Source organism: Neophocaena asiaeorientalis, unplaced genomic scaffold (assembly GCF_003031525.2).
Source record: "Neophocaena asiaeorientalis asiaeorientalis breed wild unplaced genomic scaffold, Neophocaena_asiaeorientalis_V1.1 scaffold229, whole genome shotgun sequence".
Classification (NCBI taxonomy): Eukaryota; Metazoa; Chordata; class Mammalia; order Artiodactyla; family Phocoenidae; genus Neophocaena; species Neophocaena asiaeorientalis.
Genome location: NW_020174096.1, coordinates 2,235,415 through 2,262,188, shown reverse-complemented (window position 1 = coordinate 2,262,188; position 26,774 = coordinate 2,235,415). Strand labels below are relative to the sequence as shown.

General features: G+C 35.0%; 1 protein-coding gene across 3 annotated transcripts in view; it reads right to left on the bottom strand.

Annotated features, from left to right (window-relative positions):
- NIPBL (NIPBL cohesin loading factor) overlaps positions 1-26,774 on the bottom strand; it is a 189,101-nt gene that overhangs the window by 16,874 nt on the left and 145,453 nt on the right. For all 3 annotated transcript variants that reach the window (XM_024754593.1, XM_024754592.1, XM_024754594.1), the window contains 11 exons: positions 26,546-26,599; positions 13,263-13,371; positions 11,627-11,763; positions 7,099-7,239; positions 6,883-6,976; positions 6,288-6,442; positions 5,735-5,825; positions 3,601-3,774; positions 3,030-3,220; positions 967-1,074; positions 282-482 (listed from right to left, as the gene is read on the bottom strand). In XM_024754593.1, the coding sequence (XP_024610361.1) occupies positions 282-482; positions 967-1,074; positions 3,030-3,220; positions 3,601-3,774; positions 5,735-5,825; positions 6,288-6,442; positions 6,883-6,976; positions 7,099-7,239; positions 11,627-11,763; positions 13,263-13,371; positions 26,546-26,599 (1,455 nt within the window). The remainder of the gene's footprint in view (positions 1-281; positions 483-966; positions 1,075-3,029; positions 3,221-3,600; positions 3,775-5,734; positions 5,826-6,287; positions 6,443-6,882; positions 6,977-7,098; positions 7,240-11,626; positions 11,764-13,262; positions 13,372-26,545; positions 26,600-26,774) is intronic.

The following is a 26,774-nucleotide window of genomic DNA, read 5'->3' as shown; positions in this document are numbered from 1 at the left end:
AGCTTATTTAAAGGTATGCTTAAAGGAACTGCTATCAAAGTTTATAAGACACTCAGTATGGAAACACAATTATACTTTATCCCTCATTGTGTTTATTCTCATGCAAAATTTCCCCTTCAATTTTGACTGTATACCTTGCAATTAACATAGACCTAAATAAACACATTTAAGATAGCCTCTATTATTTACTAAAATGGTAATATTTTTAAAACGTTGACTACTTTAGGCATAAAATTTATAGAACACTTATTTTCTTAAAATAATAAGTTTTTAATACTTACTGCTGTGTCGTCAAACAGGTTGAGTAAAGAAATTAGAAAGGCTCGTCTGTGTTGGCGGTTTCCACGGATCATGGAGTAAAGGTGTGAACACAAAGCACTAGAGGACTCATCTTGTCTGAAACCTCTTACAGGATCTTTTAGGCATGTATTGATTGCCTGTTGTACCTGGTAAGACATCTTCATACCAGCCACCGCTTTCATCTGAAATCAATAAAAGCCTTATTTTTGTCACAGAAATTAGAAGAGTCAAATTAAAAATATAATTTTGAGTATTATAGTTCAAGGCAAACTTCATTATTTGGTTTTCTTTAAAATAATAAAAATTATAGAATGCACGTGCTGGAAGGAATACTGCAGATCATCTACTGCAATCTGCTCATTTTATAGAAGAAACAAATGGAGACTCAGAAGAGCCATCACTGCCAAGATACAAAGTAGGGACCAGAACCCATGCATCCTGATTCTTATCCTGCGTGCCTGCTGTACTGTTACCTCTAGCTCAATCTTAAGAGTTAATTTTAAACTAGAGTAAACACCCTGGGGGACAAACTTAGTTGCATGTTTAAAAGTAACTACTAAGCAAAATATTTTATTCTAATATGAATCTGAGCACAACATTTGCTAAAGAAATGGTTTACCAAAGAACGATGTTTAAATTTAGATCGCACAATTTAAAAATACATACATGAATAAATCCAGCATATTTTTTGTCTATTTCCACAAGCTGCTGATCAGCCTTGTTCCGCATAGCTGGTTCTGGGTCTGTGCCCATAGCAATTAAATATGGTACACACTGGAAATAAAAATAAAGAATTCATAAGACATCACCGTAGTAAAAGCTCTATATGTATCTTGATATACGTTAAAACTTGCTATATATCTGGGACATATGAATTTAGCTTTATAGGCCTTCCTATAAATGCCATGGTTTAGTGTTTTTTTTTAAAAACTATTAACCTTCCCTTAAATCTTTCCCTTAAAGCAAAAAAGCACTGGAGTATCAGCAAGAAAATAATGTGGTGAAATTTAAGCAATTTCAGTGTGATTTTAAGGTTCTTTAAAACTAAAGGGCTCCCAGACTAAGAATATCCATTTAAGATTATGATATATACTACAAATGTATAATTCAATAATTTTTCAAGCCTGACTGAATTTTCTATGTAAAGATAATAGAGGAGAAAAAGTAATTTGTCTTCCATACTCAAAACTAGAAAAATATAAATTCTTTCTCACAAAGTTGATTTTAAATATGGCTTCAATGGTCAGACAGTTGGATAGCTAGTAATTTGGTAACAGCCATACTCACTGTACATTTCTAAAAGTCAGGAAACACCACTACTATGTTAACTGAATCTGAATTAGATAGAGGTGAGGAGGTGAGAAAAACAACAACAAACAAACAAAAAACAACTTAAAAAAAGTAGATACAGCACTAACTGAAATGGGTCATCACGAATTAAATCCTGAATTGGGGTGGGGTGGGGAGGAGAAGTCCACAAAGAATATTATTAGCTTAACTTACAAAATATGAAAATGAACTATATATTAGATAATATTGTATCAATGTTAAATTTCCTGAATTTGATGACTGCATTATGATTTTGTAAGAGAATGTCCTTGTTCTTAAAAAAATATACGCTGAAGTGTTTGGAGGTAAAGAATCATGATATCTGAAACTTACTATCAAATGATTTGGAAAAAAGTGTACTACTCTCAAATGATTTGGAAAAAAGCATACGTATGAAGAGAGAGAGAGAAAGCAAATGTGGCAAAATGTTAACAAATGGTGAAATATAGGTGAAGAGTATAAAGAAGTTTATTGTACCACTCTTGCAATTTTTTTATAATTGTAAAATTTAAAAGAAAAGCTTAAAAAGAGAAGATATAATAAAAGCACAACCACCTGAGACCATTTAGAATACCAGCAAAGAGCCCTAAGTATCTAAAAAATTCAGGAGTATCAACATAGTACTGTATACTTAATTAAGTAATCTTGCCCTGAATCATGAAGAACAGGCTAAATACGCATTACTGTGTTTTGTTTCAGGACACAGGGAAGAACACAGCATAACAACATAGAGCATATTTTAGAAAAGTTCCACAAAACATAGCCAAAATAAGAATCTTGAGGGTACAGGCTTTGGTTATCTAACAAATTTACTTCTGCCCCTATGGCACTCTCCTGAACATGTCAGATGGTGAATACTACAACATCAGAATTAGCGGCCAATCCCTTGTAGTACTAATATGTCTTGAGTACATCATCTAGTCTACACATCGGTGTTTTGAGGTGTTGGGTACTTGATATTACTTCCAATTAAAGATGAAGGAACTGAGTTCACATTATATAGGTTATTTTTCTGTGGACTAAAATCCACCCTGTTTAAGATAGATTATACTCTTAACCCCAGTTACATTACATATTTGACATTACATATGGTTGGTTCTTAGAGATAAGAGTCAATGTCAATTAAAACGTATCTATCATTTCAGAAGAAATAATTAGGAGTACGTATTCTACAAATATAAATTGCAAGTTTGTTTAATAGAGATGTTATGAATATATGGGTATTTTGCAGTAAAGACAACCTAAAAGATGGACTAAAACTTGGATTCTTAAGAGTTTGGGACAAAAAAAAATCAACAACTAAGAGGAATAAAGAACTACTTATTTTCTAATCACCATGTCTTCAAATGGCAACAAATCTGGCTCTTTTGCTAAGTGCCGCTGCTATAAAACATACTTACCTGAACTGGATGAATAAGACCTTGGTTTAGAGTCAATGCAATGACATTTAGGGCAAAGTGGCGTACACTTGATTGGGTGTGAAAAAACGCCTCGAGCACCTGTTTGAGGTAAAGCTGCATGATGGAACTACTCATCCCTGAGGAAACATCACCCATTTCTTTCAAATCTTCCTGTTTTGCAACCTTCTTCCCTACAAAAGGAAATAAACATACTAAGAACATGTACATTAACTTTACTAAATACTCTAAATTAGGCCACAACCAAAAGCACAAAATGTTATAGCTGGCCCAATGGTCAATTTTTTTTTTTTTTTTTTTTTTGGGAGGAGGGTCTGTTAGAGACTCCTTTGAGAACCTGATGAGAACTATCTCTCTCCCTCCATCAAAATGTTTTCGTCTGCACATATATTAAATTTTATAAACTACTTCAGGGAGTTTATGAAGGATTCTTCTTTAACTGAACTCCTTTACCTAAAATTCCTTATCTATTAGATATCTGGATTAAAAAAGAGTCATAGGGTATGCTAACTGCAGCTACACTCTGCATTTTTGAAAGTATGTTTTTACTTACAGTCTCTATCTGCCTGCTGCATACGTGTATCTTCTTCTTGTAGGTAGGTCTGGAGGTTTTTTAACACCTGTATTTTTAAATTTACTGAGGAGTTTTTATCAGATAAAATATTATTGTATAGATTTTTCACCTCTTGCTCAAACATTAGACTTGGATGTTGAATAAAGGCAAATCCTAAAGAAGAGAGAAAACAAAAATTCTCTTGATATATTCATATTAAAATTAAATATAACATTTAATGTTGATAAAATTATATAAACAGCTCCTTATTTCAAAAATTAAAACTTAAAATGACTGGAAGAATATGCTGGTGGCCTTACCTAGAGAAGTATTACAGCAGGTACTTCTTTCCCCATGAATTAAAAACAAGAAATTGCATTTCAAAGGAGAATTTCACACAAGAGGAAACCTTGAGGAGGGAGCAGGGCCTAGTGGCTAGGGGAGTGGATTAGGAGTCAGGAGTCTTGGGTTCTATTCCTGGCTCCACCACTGACTTGTAGTGTGACCTTAGGTGAGTCACATAATATCTCTGTGCCTCAATTCTCCATCTGTAAAACGGGGACAATAATATTTACCACCCACCTACCTCAATGGGATATTTTCAGGATTTAAGAGGTAATGTCTGCAAACATTTTTTAGATTCCTAGCAGAAGGTACTACCTTGGAGCTATTAAAAATATATATATTGAAATATATTCATTTGATGAAATGGAATAATTCTAAAATAAAGCTTAAAATCTTCTATTTGTTTCTCATGTCATTATAATTGAAGCCACAATGCTGAATTCTACAACCACAAGCTAATAAGCAGCAAAATAATATTGTCCATGTTTATTTGTACAAAATGCTTATTTATGTGAGATAAAATGAAGATCCTTGATGAAAGCAAGTATTATGGATGCCAAATAACAAACTAAATTCAAAGCATAGAGTGATCAGATAACTAGCCCAAGGTGACACAGGATAACTATGGCCCAGGCAAGATGTCTTTTATTAACTAGTCTAAAGGCACTGTTTTCTGGATAGTGCTGCAAGTTAAAATTTACACTCTTTGTTCTCTGAATTAGATGTAACACTATTAGTTTTTGCCACTTTATAGAATGTATGTCCAGATTGAATATTCAAAGGTATACATGTGACTTAAAAGATAATACTCTATCAATATAACTCTCTAGTAAGTGATATCTGAATTTTTACTATATTTGCTATATGTAATTTTCTGAAAGAGATGAAGAAGTAATAAGATATTAAGATTTAAATTTATTTAAAGAAATCAGTAAACATTTAATGAAGTTTGCGTGACTTAGAAATATTAGCAACTGTCCATGCATATTAAATTATAAACCTTGCTAATGCTGCCAAAATAAAATTTCTAAATAAGTTGTTAACCTTACTGAGTAGCTTTACATGTATTTGTAAAAAACAGAACAAACAACAACAACAACACAAAAACCTGGAGAGAGTGCTCTTCTAATTTTTTTTACAGTGCCTTCATTTCAGGTACTTTAATTCTACCCTTCTCATATTTCTCCTGTATACCAATATCTTTCCAGATAAGCCACAAAGACCTAATTTTCTGCAAAGACATGTATTTATTACATCAATGATCCCTGAACAATAATACAGGAAAAGTATACATCCAAATTGTTCCTGTGGGGTTGTTTATCCTGTGCTTCTATATAAATAAATGTTTGGGTAGACTGCCCATTGTTTTCACCTTAGAAGAGGCAGACACATATAATGACAAAACTTTGCAAAGAAAAAGAACAATTTAAAAAATATGCAACAGCACAAATTCTTCTATATCACCTTTCTTTATTAAAGTATTTTAATGAATGTTTTTATGAAACCCTATGAATTAGGGGTAGAAGAATGTATTGTCATCTCTATTTTACTAATGAGGAAACTGACAAACAGAAGTTACACAACTTGCTCAAAGTCACCCAGGAAGTCACTGGATGAACCAATAATGGAACCCAGTTGTTTTAATCCCCAGACTTATATTTGAGATACCAGATCCTACTTTAAACAAAAACATACTTAAAAAACTCAACAATTTAAGTTCACAACATTTTAAAATTTGCTCAACCTCTCAAACAACTAAAGAATATGCAGAAATTTAGACTTATCTTACCTAGACCAATGATAGCTTTTGTTTGTACTTCTTCATCTGAATGCTTTGTAAAATACATCAATAGTTCAAGTACCTTATCCTTTATGTTAACCTAAGGGGGGAAAAAAACCATGTTAAAGTGTATAAGGAAGAGTTAATTTAGATCGGTTTTCAACTATAAAGGAAAAAAATACCTAAAAGCAAACAATGAGAACTTCCACATGTGAACTTTACTAAGGAATAATTCACCAATACATTTATAAATCCATGAATTTTAGAACAGTGACATTCATTGAGAATGTTAAAAAAATGAACTGCTGCTGACATAAGCAGTGTGCCTACTAACACAAAGCTGATATAACTTGCGTAAACTTATCTTATTATGGACCGGTAACAAACAGTTCATGGATCAGAAGCCAGTCTGAGGACCATGCTTTGAGTAGCACTGTTTCAGAACTAAACCAGACTACCCTAATGCCGCCTTCATCCTGAGTCATTATAGTCATTTTCAATGCCCAGGGTCACACAGTTCTGTTTTTAAAGCATACTAAATAATTAATATTAGGATCTTTACCTTACTGTTGCCTTTAAAATCTTCCAGATCAAAATCAAAATGCCGACATAGTGCTCCAACAGTGAAAAGGGATCTAAGAAGTGCCGGTTTGTTTGTTAGCAGTGAAGTGTTATTTGGGTCCTCTTGGTGCTGACTTTTTAATTTTGAAATGGCACCTAATAAAATAAGTAATATTTATTTATAACAAACCCTCTATCCTTAAATTGTTATGTTCAAATAATTACTGCTAATAAATTAAAATTAAATTTTACTAACGGTTCTAAGTATTAAACATCTAGAAATATAAGGGCATTCCATTGAGCCTAAAAGAATTAATGTAAGAAAAAAATGATATTTAAATTTTATTTTACACGGTAGGCAAAAAACTTACCAACATTTACTTATGAGGAGATAAATTTCTGAAGTAATCATACTGGGTTATTAAGGGAATATAAAAGACACCAGAAAATATTGCTTCTGAGAGTGGACCAGAGAGGACAATCATCACACCTCTTATAATTCCCTTGACACTACCTCTTATCAGATGTGTTAAAAAGGAACTGTATACACTGCAGGATCTAGCAGAATGATTTTAAAGCCCAGGCACTGAACTTACCATAGTATCTATTGAAACAGGCCCACACAAATTTAAAATTTTGTGTCACTTTATTTACAACTGCCCCAAGACAGCTTACACAATGTTGCACTACCTAAAAGAGAGAAAATGTTACTGTTTAGACAAAAGTTAAAGACAAAGGCAAAAACACATGATTAAGTTATCATTTGTGAATTATACACTGATCAACAGAGAGATGGTAAAGTGAATGCTTACAGTCATGCCATATTTGATGATAAGCTTCATTAGGTCTTCTTCAATAGTGGCAAGGAAAGTTTCACTTGGATGCTCCATCAGTGGTACAACCAGCTCTAGGATTTTTGCAACATTGCAGATAACCATGAAATCATTTTGTGTCTACAAGGATAAAATTAGTGCTTTATGAAAAACAAAATCTGAAAACAAACTATATACAGCTTTACGTAGTTGGGAGGTTTGGTATTATTTATATATATATATATATGTATATTTATATAAAGCTTTTTTTCAAAACAAAAACATTAGTAGAAAAGAACTCCTTTAAAGAATGAAGGGAAGAGCAGCAGATAGTGACAGAAACCTGGATTCTAGCTCTGTCACTAACTTACCATGTGATCTTTGGGTCACTTAATCACAATGCTACAATTACTCTTTTTCTTCCTAAAATGCACTAACAGTCAATTCTGAACAATGGGGTTTAACTAACAGAGTATTTTACCAAGACTGGTATCGTTTTCAAGATTAGTATTTTTCAAACTAGGGTATGTTAACTCAGTAGTTCTCAACTGAGGGTGACTTTGCCCCCCAATGGATATTTGGCAATATATGGAGACACTTTTGGTTGTCACAACAGGGGCACGGGGGTGCTACTGGCATCTGGTGGATAGAGGCCAAGGATACTGCCAAAAATCCTACAATGCTCAGAATAGCTCTTGACAACAAAGAATAATCCGGCCCTAAATGTTAACAGTGCTGAGGTTGAGAAGCCCTGTGTTAACCCTTCTTATGATAGATGAAAATGTGGAATCCCAGAACTAGGTATAAGTCTCCTTTATTTTAAAATTTAAAATATTCTATTAAAATTATTTTTTAATTTTAAAAGTTTTAAAGCTGATTAAAAACTAAGCGGTTTAAAAAATAGGTAGAACATTAAGAAACGAAAAAACCAAGAAACAAAGGGGACTTCCCTAGCGGTCCAGTGGTTAAGACTCTGCACTTCACTGCAGGGGGCGCGGGTTTGATCCCTAGTTGGGGAACTAAGATCCCACATGCCGGGCGGCACGGCCAAATAAAACATCTTAAAAATAAATAAAGTAAAAGCTAGTGATTAAAAAAAAAAGATATTAAAGGATTTACAGTAAAAAGTCTCTTTCCTACTCCTGTCCTCCAGTCACCCAGGGGTGTCCCTGCCCATAGGCAAATAAAGTTACTAGTTCTTTCTTTCCTTTCCTTTCCTCTTCTCTCCCTTCCTTCCTTTCTCTTTCTTTCTTGACTAAGGTTTTAACGTATTTTTTTTTATCTAGCCAAGTTATCATTCCTTATTCTTTTTTCTTTTTTAAAGATTTATTATTTGTTTTATTTATTTATTTTTGGCTGTGTCAGGTCTTAGTTGTGACATGCGGGGTCTTCGTTGAGGCAGGCGGGATCTTTCATTGTGGTGCACAGGCTTCTCTCTAGTTGTAGTGTGCGGGTTTTCTCTTCTCTAGTTGTGGTGTGCAGATTCCAGGGTGCGTGGGCTCTGTAGTTGTGGCGTGTGGGCTCTATAGTTTGCAGCACGCAGGCTCAGTAGTTGTGACACATGGGCTTAGTTGCCCTGTGGCAACGTGGGATATTAGTTCCCTGACCAGGGATTGAACCTGCATCCCCTGCATTGTAAAGCAGATTCTTTACCACTGGACCACCAGGGAAGTCCCTCATTCCTTATTCTTAGCAACAGGTTTTTGACACTCATTTTGAACTCTTTGAGCTTATTATTACCTCACTGGTTAAAAACTTTCTGACCTTACATTCATCCTTCCTTTCAGGATACACAGAGGATTAAATAAAAAAATAGGCTAAGATGAATGTTTTCTTTCTAAGTAACATAGATATCCTATTGTTCCCTGCCATCTCCCACTCCCACCTCCTTTAAGTAACAGGGGATGAGTTAAAGTGGGTGTAGGGATAAATTAGTTTTTGTCAAGTAAGATAAATTCATTTGAGAATCACTGCCGAAATTTTACTTAAAAATATGTAGTAAAAAATTTTTGAAACATAACTGGCTTGAAAAATCAAGTAAACGAAGTATCTTAAATTCTAGAAGGAAAATTTAAATGAAGACGTAAATCATGAAGGAAAAGAGCTGTAGAACATAAGAAATATTTGAAATGAATATACATAAGATAGTTCAGTATCTCAAACATTTAAAGAGTTTTCAAAAAAAGGTCCACAATTCAAAGGTAAAATGGGCAAATGATAACAACAGTCAAATCACAGAAAATCAAGTCCAATTGGTTAGTATCATAAAAAAGATGCTCAACCTTCTTAGAAATCAGGGAAAGGAAACTGAAGCAACAATGAACTATACTCTTTTACACCTGTTAGACTGGCAAAGAGTACAAAAATGACACAGATTGTCATTTACTGGTTTCCAAAGAGGCTATGAAACATGTCCACCAGCAATCTGGAAAGATCTATTCAAAACCAAAACCAAAACCAAAAAAAAAAAAATTCCTTCAATCTGGGAAGTTAATTCTTCAGAATCTATCCCAAAAGAAAAAAAGCACCAGTATTTAGAAGTATATGAATAGGAATGATTATTAAGGAATCGTTTGTAGTGGCTATCAATAGGAAACAATGTAAATAAGTACCTGCCAAGATGGGAAATGGTTAAATAAATCACAGGACGTCCATAAGATGAATAATATGTAGCCATTCAAAAGGATGAATTAAGCATATATCAGTTGTTTTCAGATTAGTAAAAATGCCTAACACATATGTATATAACATGACCTGATTTTTAAAAAATCTGGTCAACCATTTGTTTACATGTCTGTGTGTGCCTACAATTATAGAAACATGGATAAAGTGGCAAGGATATTCCAGATTGCTTATCTTGAGAAGAGGAGGAATAAAGATGGGGGTAGGATATAAAAAACAAAAACAATTTAAAAATGTGTCTATTGTATTTATGAGATGGCCTTATTTATATAAAACTCTATATTGGTGTATATATAAAAATATGTATATATGCATAACAAATTATACAAAACGTTTTCAAAGTAACCTTGCTTTAAAAAAATATTGACTGAAAAGAGGACAATTTATAAAGGTTCCATTATAGTTCAGATTCTAGAGGCAAGCCATGGTGTTGAATTCTAGTTTTGGGACTTGTTAGCTGTGTGACATTAGGCAGGTTAGTTATATTCTCTAAGCTTTCGTTCCTTAACTGTAAAACTGAGATAATAACAGTACCGACTTCACAATGTAAATGAGATAATGTATGTAAAATTCTTCACAGTGTTTGGCACTGCGCTCAATAAATATTATCTATTATTATTAGCCACAGATTACATATTAATCAATTTATTTCTGGATCTAACACCAAGATCTAAGTCCTAAAGATAGAATTAAATGTTGTTTTCAGAAGTACTATATATTGTTTTTGTTTTTTTAAATAAATTTATTTACTTTATTTTTGACTGCATTGGGTCTTCGCTGCTGCGCACGAGCTTTCTTTAGTTGTGGCTAGCAGGGGCTACTCTTCGTTGCGATGTGTGGGCTTCTCATTGCGGTGGCTTCTCTTGTTGCGAAGCACGGGCTCTAGGCACGCAGGGTCAGTAGTTGTGGCACACGGGCTTAGTTGCTCCGCGGCATGTGGGATCTTCCCGGACCAGGGCTCGAACCCATGTCCCCTGCACTGGCAGGTGGATTCTTAACCACTGCACCACCAGGGAAGCCCTATATATTGTTTTATATATTGTTTTTAATGCATTTATCTTCTGGTACTTTCCTCTGTCTTTAAAATTTCTCAGGACATCCTGAAGATTTTCACCTAGAATTTGTTAATTTAGATCGCCAAAAAAACCTGGCTGTGGCAACAAAACAAATTTAGTAAACAGTTCATATTAGCTCCTTAGGAACACTGGGAACATAGTAAGTAAAAAACTATTTATATTTATAGGTTTTTAGAGTATTTTAAAATTTAGTGTTATAATAAGCCACTTAACTCACCAAGCTGTCATGTTAAGTTGCTAGATTATCTTACTCAAGTAATATTTAATCTTCACATTTGATTTTAGGAAAATATAGTATGTGTAATATTAACTTAAAATAACAGCCTAGCATCTCTGATGATCCTAGGTCTTCCATATTCAATATACTGATACGTTATAAAAATAAATAAAATATATCAAAAATGACAAATGAAAAGCAAAATCAGAATCCGAAAGACAGTAAATTTCTCAAGTGACAGGAACTCTGTCTTATTCACCTTTTAAGTCCTAACGATAATTACGTTTATTAAGCATTACTGAGGATTTAGCTTGAGGAGTTCACAAAGAAATGGGACTTGAACTTTATTTATAATACATCAGAAAAAAGATGTTTGTAGATAACTTGCCACAAATATTAGAACATACATTTGAGTACATAACCCAGTTGATCTGTCAGTGAAAATGACTGTCATCTGTCAGTGAAAATGTGGATGACACAATGTGAATTTTAAATTTAAAATATTTACTACATGGTTTATATAAGAGAAAAATAGGACAGCTCTAATACTTACACTACATTTAGTGGTAAGATATGGTTGCATAGTCATGGCATGTTTAACCATGAGCTGGGGTCTTATTTTGCTGAATAAGAACAAAGTGGTTATGCAAGCTACCAATCGTCCAGAATTCACACCTTTATTGTCAGAGTCTGGAAAAACAAACAGAGAAATAAGACACTAAAATATGACAAGGCAATGGAAATTATACAGAATATTATTTAAATTACTCAATACTATCCCCTGAATAGATTCAGTGCATGCCTGAATACAACAGATTAGCATTTCTTATGATGCTAGACTTCCTGCATTTCATTTTTTCTTTGTTATATTACATATATAAAGGATAAAGGACAAGGAAGCTGCACTAGGGAAGGCAAGTTTTACACTGAGGGGGGTAGGACTGAAGTTAAAAAGTAGAATGAAAGTTGGGAAGTTTAGAGATGGAATTTTCAGAATAAACATGGTATTGATTATATCTAAAACTGGATGGAAATGAGTATGCGAAAGAAAATTAGCAAAGGAGGACAAAGACAATTTAGCTGAGGTGATACTGTGTTTAAGGGTACTGGGGAGAAAAAGAGATGCTGCTGTGGTAGAAGAATGTTAGAAGACAGGAATGATAAGAAGGTGGACCAGTGCTATATTAGAAAAGTAAACAAAATGCTGTTCAGGTGAAAGGAAAATGTTGCTAGTTAGGAGATAAAATGTTTCTTGGTTCTCAGGAGTTTTTAGAGGAGATTAGAAACTTTTTAACATTAAGTGACAACAGTATCACCCTTAAAATCTAGGATAGGGAAAAGTAGGGGAAACAACAAAATATACAAAGAAAAAGAGGTAAACATGGAAAATGAAAAAAAAATTAAAGAAAAAAAACTGCAATAAAAATATAAAGAATATCAACAACTTTACCATAAATGATACCTCTGTATAGAGGCAACTGGCACCCAATTCTGAAAACTGACTGAGGCTGACTATTGTTCCTCATTAACGTACATTAGGGGATGGGAAATAATGTTAGTCTTGTGTGTTTTTAAGCAATAGATATCCATTATGACTTTTATAAGTTTTATATAATTATTTATATTTTCATTAACTTCAATTTTGTGACTGACAGTGTGATAATATAAAATATTAAATATTTAAGGACGTTCTCAATTAAAAAATATTAAGAGCTTTCTAGGTCAAGATTAAGCACATGTTATATAATAATTATAAATGATATTAGGTATATACTACAAATCTTTTAAAAACATTTTTATAATAATTAAAACAATTTCATTTTGATAGAAAATTTTATATAATTTAAAAGATATTGAACAGTTTTTGGATGAGTGCATTTAGCTAAATACATATTAGCCCCTGGACTTACTTTAATTCCTGTCCATTATGACATCTAAAATTATGTGCTATTGAAAGGTATGTGGAAGAGACAAGTCCTATGCTTTTATTGTACTGCTCTAGATAATATTACTCAACCATAACAATATAACCTAGGATTCAACACCAAACAAAAAACAGATTTCATTTAAAAGTGAAGTAGTTAATTATTAGGCTAAGCAGAGCTAGAGGCAAAAATGAGAAATGTGCCCAAAGTATTTTAAAATATCTTATAAAATCAACTTAACGACCAATATATAAAATGTCTTACCAGCTAGAGATTCCTCATATTTAAGAATGTGCTCAACTAGGTTATCAACAAGTTGAGTACAAGCTTTCTTCACAGGTTTATATGAGGAATCCTCTTCGGACTTCAACAACTATATATGTATATATATAAAAAAAAAAAATCCCAGTATAATTATTCATTAGACAATAATAATATAAACGCATTAAACGTGTCCATAAGTAATAAGCTTTTCAATTGGTTATTAACAATTTAATACTGAAAATGCAAATTAATAATCAAAAATATGTAACAAATATTTTAAAATATCTTATAAACCAGTAATTTATAGATACTTTCAAACAATTTTAGTATGAAGTTACTTAAATTGCTATGTGTAGGACCTAAGGTAGAATATGAGAGAAATGAGAACGGTGACCTTCCCTTAAGAGTACCACTCAATGTTAGTTGAATGATTTTAAAGAATGAGAATTCCATTCCTTAGTATTTCAAGTTCTTTGATGTCTCAAAAAAGTATATTATGGGTTAAGTACATTTTTAAAATAATTGTAACTACATCTGAATTGCACCTTATAATTCGCAATTATAAAACACAAGGCTGGATTTCTTCCCTGTGTTATCTTTTACCAAGTTATTAATAAACAATGTTAGAAAAGTGTTACGAATAATGATATGAGGAAAAGAGATCAGTTTAACTATAGCCCAAAAATAAAACCAATCCAATCTTTCATAATAATCAGAGGTCAATGGTAAAGTCATCTAAGGTATATCTGTTTTGTTAATAAAGAATAGCTAGTACAATTCTGGGGCTGTTAAAGAAACTGAAATGTTTAATTTCTGAAAAGAGTTCCAGTGCTGTCCAATGTAACTTTCTACAATGATGGATATGTTCTATATCTGTGCTGCCCATTATTGCTGCTACAAGCCACATGCAGCTACAAAACACTTGAAATGTGGATAGTATAACTGAGGAATTAAAAGTAAATAAAAATTCAAGTTAATTTAAATGAAAAAACACGTGTGGCTAGTATGGGACAGCACAAGTTTAAACTTTCACTACAATATGCGTGGATGATTAAAACTGATAGCAATCAGAATAACATATCACACACGTTTCCCCTGCTCCCTCCAATTTAAAGAAATAAATGTAAGCAAGAGAACTTCAATTTACCCAGTTACAACTCTGAACAGCAAATTCTCCTTGTCCTGCTCTATAACTCAACCTTAAGCAGCTATTAAAATTATATGCTAGTCTGGTCTTTTTCAGGCAGGAGTAGAAAACAACCTCCTTGCCTGTTTTTTCTTTCTGCTCTCCAAGACATCAAGTTTACATAAAAGTATTAGTCATAAATTTTAGTTCATGGCATTGCCAATACTGGTTATGTGCCCTTTTAATTTATTTACTTATAAATATACTGATGCACTATGAACCTAACTCAAGAATATTTCCAATAACTTATATTTCCCAATGTGCTCCTTCCTTTATCCCATCTTCCTCTTTAACTTTCAAGGTACCACTTATCAGGAATTTTACCATTTCTTTGCTTAAAAAAATTGTCTAAGCTAAATACTGTTTATAGTTTTGCTGGATTTTCAACTTTCTGAAAGGTATCATACTGGATGTAGTCTTCTGGGATGTGCCTTTTTCACTTAACATGTCACTAACTGTAATCTAGGTTGTTGCATGAAACAACTTTATTCATTTTCACTGCTATACGACAGGCCGTTTTATGTCCATACTGCAATTCATTTATCCATTCTTCTGAAGATAGGTTAATTAAAATTTTAGTGGCATAATGAACATTCTTGTCTCCTGGTGCACATATGCAAGATTCTCTTGGGTATATACCTTGGCGTGGAACTACTGGGTCATAGGATATATGAAAGTTCAACTTTATGAAATAATACTAAATTTAAAAACTTTTGTTGTAATATTTTCTCAGCACCAGTGTTTAAGAGATGCTATTTAATCCATCTTTTCTCCGTCATTTGTTATCACCGAACTTCAACTTTTGCCAATCAAATGGGTGTAAAATGTGGTCTTGATTTGTATTTCCTATATTACTTATGAGGCTGAATACCTTATAGGCCATGTGTGCTATCTCCTCTATGAACTGCCTATTCGTGACTTTCTCCTGTTTTCCTGCCAGGACTCCTGCCTTATACTGGTTTGCAGGACAGGAGTTCTTTACATACTTTTAACAATGATCCTTTGTTAGATATGTGTATCAGGTATCTTTCCCAGTTTGTGACTTGTGTTTTCTTGATTCATAAATGTTCCTCATTTTAAGGCAGTGAAATTTATCAATCTTTCCAGGTTAATGGCTTTTGTGACTTAAGAAATTCTTCCCTAAGAAAGGTCAAAAATATATTCACACATATACTTTCTTCTGTAAGTTTTAAAGATTTCCTTTAATCTATATGGAATTGACTGCTGAGATGAAGAATTAAAAAAAAAGAAAACTTTATGGATAGCCACTTGGCCCAGTCTCATTTACTGAAAAATCCATGCTACCTTAATTACTGTATCTCTAAAAATAAGTCCTGATATGTGTGTTAAGGCACATCAGTGTCCCTGCATTTTCAGAAGTGACAATTATTTTCAGCTCTTTACTTTTCCATATACATTTTTTAATCACTTTGACAGGTTGATGAATACTTTTTGTTCTTGATTTTGATGAGATGTTTTAATATCTTTCCATTTTGCACGATTTTCATTTTAGGTTTTATAGTTTATTCTCTGTCAGATTTTATTCCTAGTTTACTATGAGTTATCATTCAAGGGTATTAAATTTTATCAATGATTTCTCCTGTATCCTGACATGATTATTTTTTGTTTAATGTTAAATCATACACACGTGTGATGTTAAACCAGCCCCATGATATGCATGCATAGATATATGTGTGCATATGTATATGTAAACATATGCACATCTCTATCCATCTTTTTGATGCATTTCAAAGTAAGCTGCAGACATCAGTGTATTTCCCCTTTTTTCCTTTTATTTTTGCGGTACGCGGGCCTCTCACTGTTGTGGCCTCTCCCGTTGCGGAGCACAGGCTCCAGACGCACAGGCTCAGCGGCCATGGCTCACAGGCCTAGTCGCTCTGCGGCATGTGAGATCTTCCCGGACCGGGGTACGAACCCGTGTCCCCTGCATCGGCAGGCGGACTCTCAACCACTGCGCCACCAGGGAAGCCCTCTTTTTTCCTTTTGAGATAAAATTTACATGAAATATGTACAAATCTTCAGTGTGTACTCGCCCGGTTTTGTTAAGTGTATTCACCTATATAAGTCAAACTCCCTATCAAGATAAAGGACAGTCTTTCTCCATCTTTAATTTATATCAGAATCATCTGGAGACTTTGTTTAGGTGGGCCCCTACTTCAGAGTTACGGATTAAGTCTGGGGTAAAGCCTTAGAACTTCACTTCTATCAAGTCACAGGTAATCTTGATAACTTTTAGAACCACTGATATAGATTATTACCATCACCCCTGAAAGTCCCCTCATGTTCCTCTCCAGTCAATCCCTGGCCCCCTGCAACCACTCTTCTGATTTTTTTCCAATATAGATTAGTTTAGCCTCTCCTAGAGCTTCATATAAGTGGAATCATAATATGTACTCTTCTGTGTAAGGCTTCTTTCATTCTGCATGTTTTTATTATTTACCTATGTTGCTGTATGTATCAATAGTTTGTTCCTTTATGATATGGTGCACTAGTAAGTTGTATGGATACATCAGGTTTTTTTTAACCCATTCACTGGTTGATGGAGACAGACAGTATTTGATTGTAAACTCAGGCAGGAGAAATCAAGCTGCACCTTCAACACTTTGCTTAGAAATCTCCTCAGCTAAACATTCAATTTCATCACTTGAAGGTCTACCTTTCACAAAACACTAGAACAGAAACACAATTTAGCCAAGTTCTTTGTCACGTTATAACAAAGACTCACTTTTCTCTGTTGACTGAGAATGTCAACATGTTCCTCATTTGCATATGAGATCTCATCAGAATGGCTTTTAACCATCCATATTTCTACCAACATTCTGTACATGATTATATATATGCTTTAAAGAGAAGGAAGCTTTCCCTATAGTTCTTCTCTTTTCTTTCTGAGCCCTCATCAGAATTGCCTTTAAATGTCTTCACAGCAATATCAGTTTTTCTCTAGTATGCACCTCAAAAATCTTCTGGTGTCTACCAACTACCCAATTCCAAAGTCACTTCCACATTTTTAGGTATTTATTTCAGCAGCACCTCACTTGTTGATACCAATTTCTTAGTATGGGCTGCTTTAACAAATACCATAGACTATATGGATTAAACAACAGAATTTATTTGTCATAGTTCTGAAGGTTGGGAAGTGCAAGATCAACGTATGGTTGGTTTCTGGTGAAGATCCTCTTCCTAGCCTGAAGATGGCTGTCTTCTTGTTGTATCCTAACACAGCAGAGAGCAGACAGGTAATTTCTCTCATGTCTCTTCTTAGAAGGACACTAATCTGATTCATGAGGGCCCCACTCTCATGACATAATTATCTTCCAAAAGCCCCATCTCCTAATACCATCACACCGGGGATTAAGCTTCAACATTATGTTGAAGATTCAACAAATATTCAATCCACAGCATTCTTTGAAGAATCCTCTTGAGGAAGGAGTTCCATGCACTACTGAAAATTTATACTGTTAATCCTGTCTCCAACCTTCCCCAAAGGAACCTATAGTCTTTTACCAGGTTAACTGTGCATTGGGGGAAAAAAATTATTAGACCTTTTAGGGATTACCAGACACTGGCTCTGAACTGACACGAATTCTAGGAGACCCAAAACATCACTGTGGCCCACCAATCAGAATAGGAGCTTATGGAGGTCAGATGATCAATGAAGGTATAGCTCAGGTCTGTTTCACAGTGAGTCCAGTGGGTCCCTAAACCCATCCTCTGGTTATTTCACCAGTTCCAGAATGCAAAATTAGAATAGATTTATTCACAGGCTGACAGAATTCCCACGTTGGTTCTTTGATCAATGGAGTGAGGGCTATTGTGGTGGGAAAGGCCAACTGGAAGCCACTAGGACTGCTTCTACCTAGGAAAATAGTAAATCAAAAACAATACTGTATCACTGGAGGGACTGCTGAGATTAGTGCTACCACCAAAGACTTGAAGGATGCAGGGGTTGTGATTCCGACCACATCCTTATTCAACTTGCCTATTTGGCCTGAGAAGACAGATGGATCCTGGAGAATGACAGTGAATCAGCATAAGCTTAACCAGGTCGGGACTCCATTGTAGCTGCTGCACCAGATGACGTATCAGTGCTTGAGCAAATTAACACATCCTCTGGGATCTGGTGTGCAGCTACTGATCTGGCAGATGCCTTTTTCTCATCCCTGTCAAAGGCCCACCAGAAGCAGTTTGCTTTTAGCTGGCAAGGCTGGCAATACACTACACTGCCCTGTCTCAGAGGTATATTAACTCTCCAGCCATACATTATAATTTAGTTTGCATGTTCTTGATTATCTTTCCCTTCAACAAGATATCACACTGGCCCATTACATTGATGACATTATGTTGACTGTATGTAGTAAGCAAAAAGTAGCAACTACACTAGACTTACTGGTAAGATGCACGTGTCAAAGTGTGGGAAATAAATCCAACAAAAATTTAGAGGTCTTTTACTTCAAAGAAATTCCTGGGGGCTTAGTGGTGTGGGGTATGTTGAGAAATTCACTGTAAAGTAAAGAATAAGATGTTGCATCTGGTTCCTCCCTCCTATAACCAAAAAGGAGACTCAAAACCTAGTGGGTTTCTTTGAATTTTGGAGGCAACAAATTCCTCATTTGGGTATATTATTCTGGCCCATTTACTGAGTGATCTAAGAAGCTGCCAGTGTTGAGTGGGGCCCAGAACAAAAAAAAAGGCTCTGGAATAGGTCCAGGCTGCTGTGCAAGTTGCTTTGCCACTTGGGCCATATGATCTAGCAGATCCAGTGGTGCTTGAAGTGTTAATGGAAGACAGGGATGCTGTTTGGAGTCTTTGGCAAGCCCCCATAGGTGAACTGCAGTACAGGCCCTTAGGATTTCAGAGCAAAGCCTTGCCATCCTCCATAGAAATAGCTCTTGGCGTGCTACTGGGCCTCAGTAGATACTGAATACCTAGCCATGGGCCACCAAATTATCATGCATTCTGATCTGTCATGAACTGGGTGTTTTCTGACTCACCAAGCCATAAAGTTGGGTGTGAAAAGCAATACTCTATTATCAAATATAAGTGGTATATACATGATTAGGTCAGAGCAGGCTGAAGGGCACTTGAAAAAATGGCCTAAATGCCCGTGGTTCCCACTTCTGCTACACTACCTTCTCTCTCCCAGCTTGCACCTATGGCCTCAGCTGACCATGGGCAAGACCCTAGGGTCAGATGACAGAGGAAGAGAAGACTTGGGCCTGGTTTATACAGTCAACATAATGTCATCAATGTAATGGGCCAGTTTATAGATGGGTCTGCACAATATGCAGGTACCACCCAAAAGTGGACAGTTGTAGCAATACAACTCCTTTCTGGGACATCCCTGAAGGACAGTGGTGAAGAGAAATTTTCCCACTGGGCAGAACTTGAAGCTGTGCATCTGGTTGTTCACTTTGCTTGGAAGGAGAAATGACCAGATGTGTGATTATATACTGATTCATGGGTCATGGCCAATGGTTTGGCTGGATGGTCAGGGACTTGGAAGGAACATGATTGAAAAGTTGTTGATAAGGAAATCTGGGGAAGAGGCATGTGGAGACATCTCTGAATGGGCAAAATCCATGAAAATATTTATATCCCACATGAATGTTCACCAAACGGTGACCTTAGCAGAAGAGGATTTTAAAAATCAAGTGGATAGGATGACCTGTTCTGCAGATACCTTCTCTGAGGATATCAGCCTCTTTCCCCAGCCACTCCTGTCATCACCCAATGGGCTCATGAACAAACTATCCATGGTGGCACAGATAGAGGCCAGGTATAGGCTCAGCAACTTGGACTTCTACTCACCAAGGCCACACTGGCTATGGCTACCACTGAGTGCCCAACCTGCCAGCAGTACAGACCAACACTGAGTCCCTCATATGGAATGATTCCCTGTGGTGATCAGCCAGCTACCTGGTGGCAGGTTGATTACACTGGACTGCCTCCATCATGGAAGAGGCAGCATTTTGTTCTTACTGGAATAGACACTCTGGATACAGATTTGCCTTTCCTGCAGGCAATGCTTCTACCAAAACTATCTCCTGCGGACTTACAGAATACCTTATCTATCATAATGGTACTCCCAACAGCATTGCTTTTGATTAAGAAACTCACTTCACAGCAAAAGAAGTGCAGCAACGAGCCCATGCTCATGTTCCCGACTATTCTGAAACAGCTGACTTGATAGAATGTGGAATGTCCCTTTAAAGATTCAGTTACAGCACCAGATAGGTGGCAATATCCTGCAATGGCTCAGGCAAGATTCTCCAGCAGGCTCTTATGCTCTGAATCAGCACCGATACATGGTGCGGTTTAGTCCATAGCCAGGATTAGTCCAGGAATCAAGAGGTGGAAATTTGAGGGGCATCACTCACTATTACGTACCTAGTGACCCATTAGCAAAATTTTTGCTTCTGTTCCATCTACTTTATGCTCTGCTGGCTTAGAGAGAGGTTCTAGAGAGGGAATGTTTCTACCAGGAGACACAACCATAATCCCACTGAACTGAAAGTTAGTACTGTCACCCAACTACTGTGTGCTCCTCATGCTTCTGAATCAACAACAAAGAAGGGAGTTAGGGTTCTGGATGGAGTGACTGATCCTGCCTACCAAGAAGAAACTGGAGTACTTCTCTATAATGGAGGTACGGAAGAGTATGTCTGGAATACAAGAGATCCCTTAGGCCATCTCTTAGTATTATACCAGCTGTGATCACATTACCAGTTATAGAAATAAGGACTTCAATTGCCGTGAGTATTTCCTACTTATTTTGTCATGAATACATTTGTGTGTGTGTGCATGTGTGTGTTGTGTGTACAGAGGTGGGGGAGAGGGAAAGTGAGAAAATATCTTTCTTCCCCCCCCGCCCCCGCCTATTCCTTTATCACATAACATAAAGTGTACTGACTTCATATCATAGTATTTAAATGTTGTTAATCTGACATCACAGTACTTAAATTATGGGATATCAAGAAGAGTAAACATCACTCAAGGACTTCTTCTGGGGAAGGGTGGTGCATTTTTGGTTACATGCATGATAGTTGTATCATGTTAGGTAGAATCATGACCTTGTTATTGTCTTTATTTGGGGATTTAGTATGGTTTAAGTAGATGTATATGGGTACCAAGTTAACAAAGGGTAGAACTGTGATGGTTAATTCTAAGTTTTAACTTGACTGGGCCAAGGGATGCCCAGTTATCTGGTTACACATTATTACTGGACGTGTTGGTGAGTAAAGGTGGTTCTAAATGAGATTAGCATTTGAATTCGTGAACTCAGCAAAGGAGACTGCCCTCTCCAATGTGGGTGGGGCTGAATAGAACAGAAGGTAGAGGAAGGGAGAATCCAACCATTTTCTGAGTACTTGAGCTGGGACATTGGTCTCCTCCCACATTTGGACTGGGATTTACGCTATCAGCTTCCGTGGTTCGGGCCTTAGGACACAGACTAAACTACATACTAGGGGCTTTTCTGGGTCTCCAGTTTACAGACAGCAGACTGTGGGATTTAAGAACCTCCATAATCACATAAGCCAATTCCTTATAATAAATCTCTCTGTCTCCCTTTCTCAGTATCTTGTTGGTTCTGTTTCTCTGGAGAAACATGACTAATACATGTCCCTTCTGAGTCAATCCCTGGCCCCCTGCAATCACTCCTCTGATTTTTTCCAATACAGATTAGTTTTGCTTCTCCTCCAACTTCATATAAATGGAATCAGAGTATGTACTCCTCTGTGTAAGGCTTCCTTCATTCGGCAGTGTTTTCATTAACCGTCTATGTTGCTGTATGTATCAGCAGTCTGTTCCTTTATGATGTGGAGCACTATCAAATTGTATGGATATACCGGTTTCTCTATTCATTCACTGATTGATGGCAATAAGAGTATTTGATTGTAAACTTCGAGAAGGAGATCTTGTTTTGGACTACAAAGGCCAGGAACAGATGAAATATAGTTTATTCAAGTTTTTTCATTACCTGCATTTTCTTGTAAACTAAAAAAAGGCTGCAGTCTTAGATCATAAACAATGACAATGAGTGGCTCTGTAAAATAAATTTTGTGTACCCACCATAGGCTATGACAGTGGTTTAAATTAATTGAACCACTTTTTAGAAATAAAAAAAATGTAAGGACTTTCATGATAGAACTTTTTCTTTCACACACTACTGAAAAAAAAATCACAAAAAAGCTATGAATTCATTAAGTTATAAGGGAATTGAATTTCCATACATTTACAAAATGTGTATATGTAGTTAGTGGACAGAGTTTGATGCCTGTGTAAATATGAAGCTATTTCATGTAGTACTTCAAGTTTCCCTAGGAAATCATATTCCATGAATTGGGAATCACTGATCTATACAAAGCCAACCCAACATAAAAATAATAATGAGAAATATCTGAAATTGGACAGAATGGAATGTGTGTACATGAATCCATGTGGAAACAGTAAGAGTGCTAATTATTTTTGATTCAAGAATTTCAAACAATTCCAGTAGTCCCTTCTATGTATCCTTCCCAGCTTCTCTTAAAATTTATGCACAGTGCTGTTACAACTGCTAAGAGTGGTTATATCTCCATCAGATGTATTTATATAAATATTTTTTAGTTTTCTTTATTTCATTAAACTAAACTCTGCTAGTCCAATGACTATATCAGAAAGTCACAATGTCATTTTGGTAAACTAAATTGTTGGCAGAAACTAAAGGAGGAAAGCAATGAATACGGTGCAACAGAAAGCAATGAACTAAACGAGGACTAGAGAGTAAAGATATAAAGAATATAAAACTACTAAGAGATTATAAATCTAGTGTTCTCTTTTCTACTTTCAACTTGCTAATATCTTTTTATTAATACTAACTAATGATATTTCTGATAGCTATACTTAATTCTTACTTTAACTTTTATTACAATTATCACATGAAACGTTGTTGTAGAGTTTTCTAGGAATTATGCCCCCTTTGGAATGGCTGACATAAATATAACTAAGACAGTCATAAGGCTCTATAATATAATGAGCTAATTATTTGACTTAGGAGGGAAAGGATGTCAAATATATCATGTAAAATTATAAAATGGAAGATGACTGATGAAGAGAGTCCAAGATATTACAGACTAGATAACAGAGGCAAACACCATGAGGATGCTTAAAAAAGGCATCTTAAAATTTTTTTTAAAGCAACATATTACTACATACTACCAGAGGGCTAAAGTTAAAAAGAATGACAATACCAAGTACTGGTGAGGATGTGGAGCAACTGGAACATTGCTGGTGGAAATGCAAAATGGTTCAGCCATTTTGGAAAAACAGCTTGGCAGTTTCTCACTCACCACATGACCCAACAACTACGATCACAGGAATTTACCCAAGAGAAATGAAATCACCTATCCCCACAAAAACTTGCACACCAATATTCATAGCAGGATTATTCCTAATAGTCCAAACTGAAAACAACCCAAAAGTCCATAAATTTGTGAATAAAGAAATTATGATACATCCAAACTATTGACACTACTCAGCAATAAAAAGGAGTAAAACATTAATACACCAGCAACATTCTGCTAGTTAAAAGAAGTCAAACACAAAAGACTACATGTTGTATGATTCTACTGATATGAAATTCTACAAGAGGGACAACTGTAGTGACAAAAAGTGAATCAATGTTTTCCAAGGACCAAGGGGAGAGGATCAACTACAAAGAGACACAAGGAAGCTTTTAAGAGTGATATTCTTTACATCACTGTAAATAATTCCTAAAGTTAATCAAAATGTACACCTAAAATTGGTGAATATTTTTGCATGTAAATTATGCCTCAATAAAATAATTTTGATTGATTGTTAAAAATATTGCTAAATACAGTTTTATTACTAAAAGTATTATTAAAAATAAAAAAGTAAACAAACAGACTTAACAGATAGTAAATTGTTGACATAATCGAACAGAAAAAATTACTTCATGATAGATTTTTAATGGTATATGTTTAGTGAGCTACACATAAAAAGAAATGCAAAAAAAATCTTAAACTGTATCCAGTAATCTTACTGTCAATATAGTAGGGCAAAGCAAATAGGAAATTATGTCCATTTCCTTGGAAATAAGATTTTTAGCCTAAAGGAAATAATAAAATCAAAGAAGCAGAATCTCATAATCTTAAATTTGAATTAAAAATATCAATACAGGGCTTCCCTGGTGGCGCAGTGGTCGAGAGTCCGCCTGCCGATGCAGGGGACATGGGTTCGTGCCCTGGTCCGGGAAGATCCCACATGCCGTGGAGCGGCTGGGCCCATGAGCCATGGCCGCTGAGCCTGCGCGTCCGGAGCCTGTGCTCCGCAACGGGAGAGGCCACAACAGTGAGAGGCCCACATACCGCAAAAAAAAAAAAAAAAAAAAAAAAATCAATATAAATTCTTGATTTATGTTTTTCTTTCTAAGAAATATATATCTTTTAGCTCTATCCTCTGAAAAGGCCCAAAGCTATGATAACCTGTTAGCAATGAACATCCACAGCACCCAGATTATTCCCACCAAAGGGATTCATGGCTCTTTGGAAAAATGGTTGATTTCAGGATTGGGACAGAAAATGTATAAGTTGAGTCTGGGGCATCTTTTAGAGGCAGAAAGTAATCAGGCTACAAAAGAATAATGAGTTTATACCAAAAAGATACAAGATCCATTTGAAGGAACTACCACTGGGCAAAGACGGGACAATTTGAGCTTCAAAAAGAATTATGATTGCAATAAATTAAAATACAGAGATACAAAAATCTTTTAGTTCACATTGATATTGACAGGAAAACTCATTATTCTGAAACTTGATTAAGTGATGGAAAAGAATAAAGTATTTCCCCTGCCCTTCCTGTACAAACTATATTGTACAGTAGCCAAATATTAGGACAAAATTCCTCTTTAAAGAAGAATCCTTGCTAATTAATAAAATAACTAGAAAAAAATCAGTATTTTGCAACTTCTACTGAAAATAATGAACCTAGGTAATGATCATTTAAAACCAGTCCTGAAAGACTGTATAACAGATGTACCAGTCAATCAAAATCACTGAAAATGTAACAACCAAACATTATGTGCCTCTTGATGTGAGGCAATAATATTTAGCATTGCCTGTGAAGTATTTCTGTCTATACTCCTAAAACTGAACTTCAGTATTAGTAAACCTCTAGATCTAACTTAAGAGTTTACAGAAAAAAACGGTGGACAGAGGAACAACTTAAATGACACCAGAAAGAAGAGGTCTATGAAATCCAGAATGTGGGACACTCTACAGGAAAACATGTAAGTGGCATGAAAAAAGGAGTGAAGGGTTGACTATTATAGACTAAGACTTAACAGCCATGTCAACCAAAGCAACTGTAAACCAACTATAAAAATACATTTTTGAGACAATCAGGGAAATGTGAACATCGACAAGGTATTAAATATTAGGAAATAATTTTATTAATATTTATTTTGATATAGATGATAAAGATATTCTGGTTATTTTTTAAAAAGTCATTTCTGTTAGAGATCAATACTAAAGTATTTATGGGTGAAATGATACAAAGTATGGGATTTTCTTTAAAGGTATTACAGCCAAAAAAAAAAAATTAAAAAAAAAAAGATGGGGGAGGGATAGAGATAAATAAGATATTAGGAAAGTGCTAACAATTTTTGAAGCTGGGTGATGGGTACTTCTATCTATTTGAAAATTCTTAAATAAAAAAAAATTTACAAAATTTTTAAAGAACACTAATTGTGGTTTAATCCTGCACTACTAAAGGAAATTCTACATATTTTATAACATGTCAAATAATGTAAATATATATTTAATGTAATCTATACACCTATTTATAGATCTCATGTCTATCATCTAGATTAAAGGGATAAAAAAATTATCTAGAAGGATGGGAAGACAGAATATCAATATTAGTGATTTAGAAAACTTACTTGTAGCAAGCAATTGAACAATTCATTAAACAAAACATTCAGCTTAATATATTGAAATAAATTTTCCCTACCACAAAGTATATACTTAAAAAATAACTGAAAAACTTCTTTTAAATCATAAAGTCTACAAAAACTCACATTTTGAAGAAGTTGCTCAAACCAGTCATAGCCAGTATCTCTGCATGCTGCAACCTAAGGGGAGAAATGGTGAAACTATCAAAGTTAGAAATTTACTTTAAAATATACTTTTGCTATGCTGTAGCCTCAAGTATATAAATATCCAAAGTTCAAAATTAAAAAAATTATTTTTAGAGTAAACTATTTTTTCAGTGAGCCAATTATTTACCATGTTAAAGAACTTTATTCT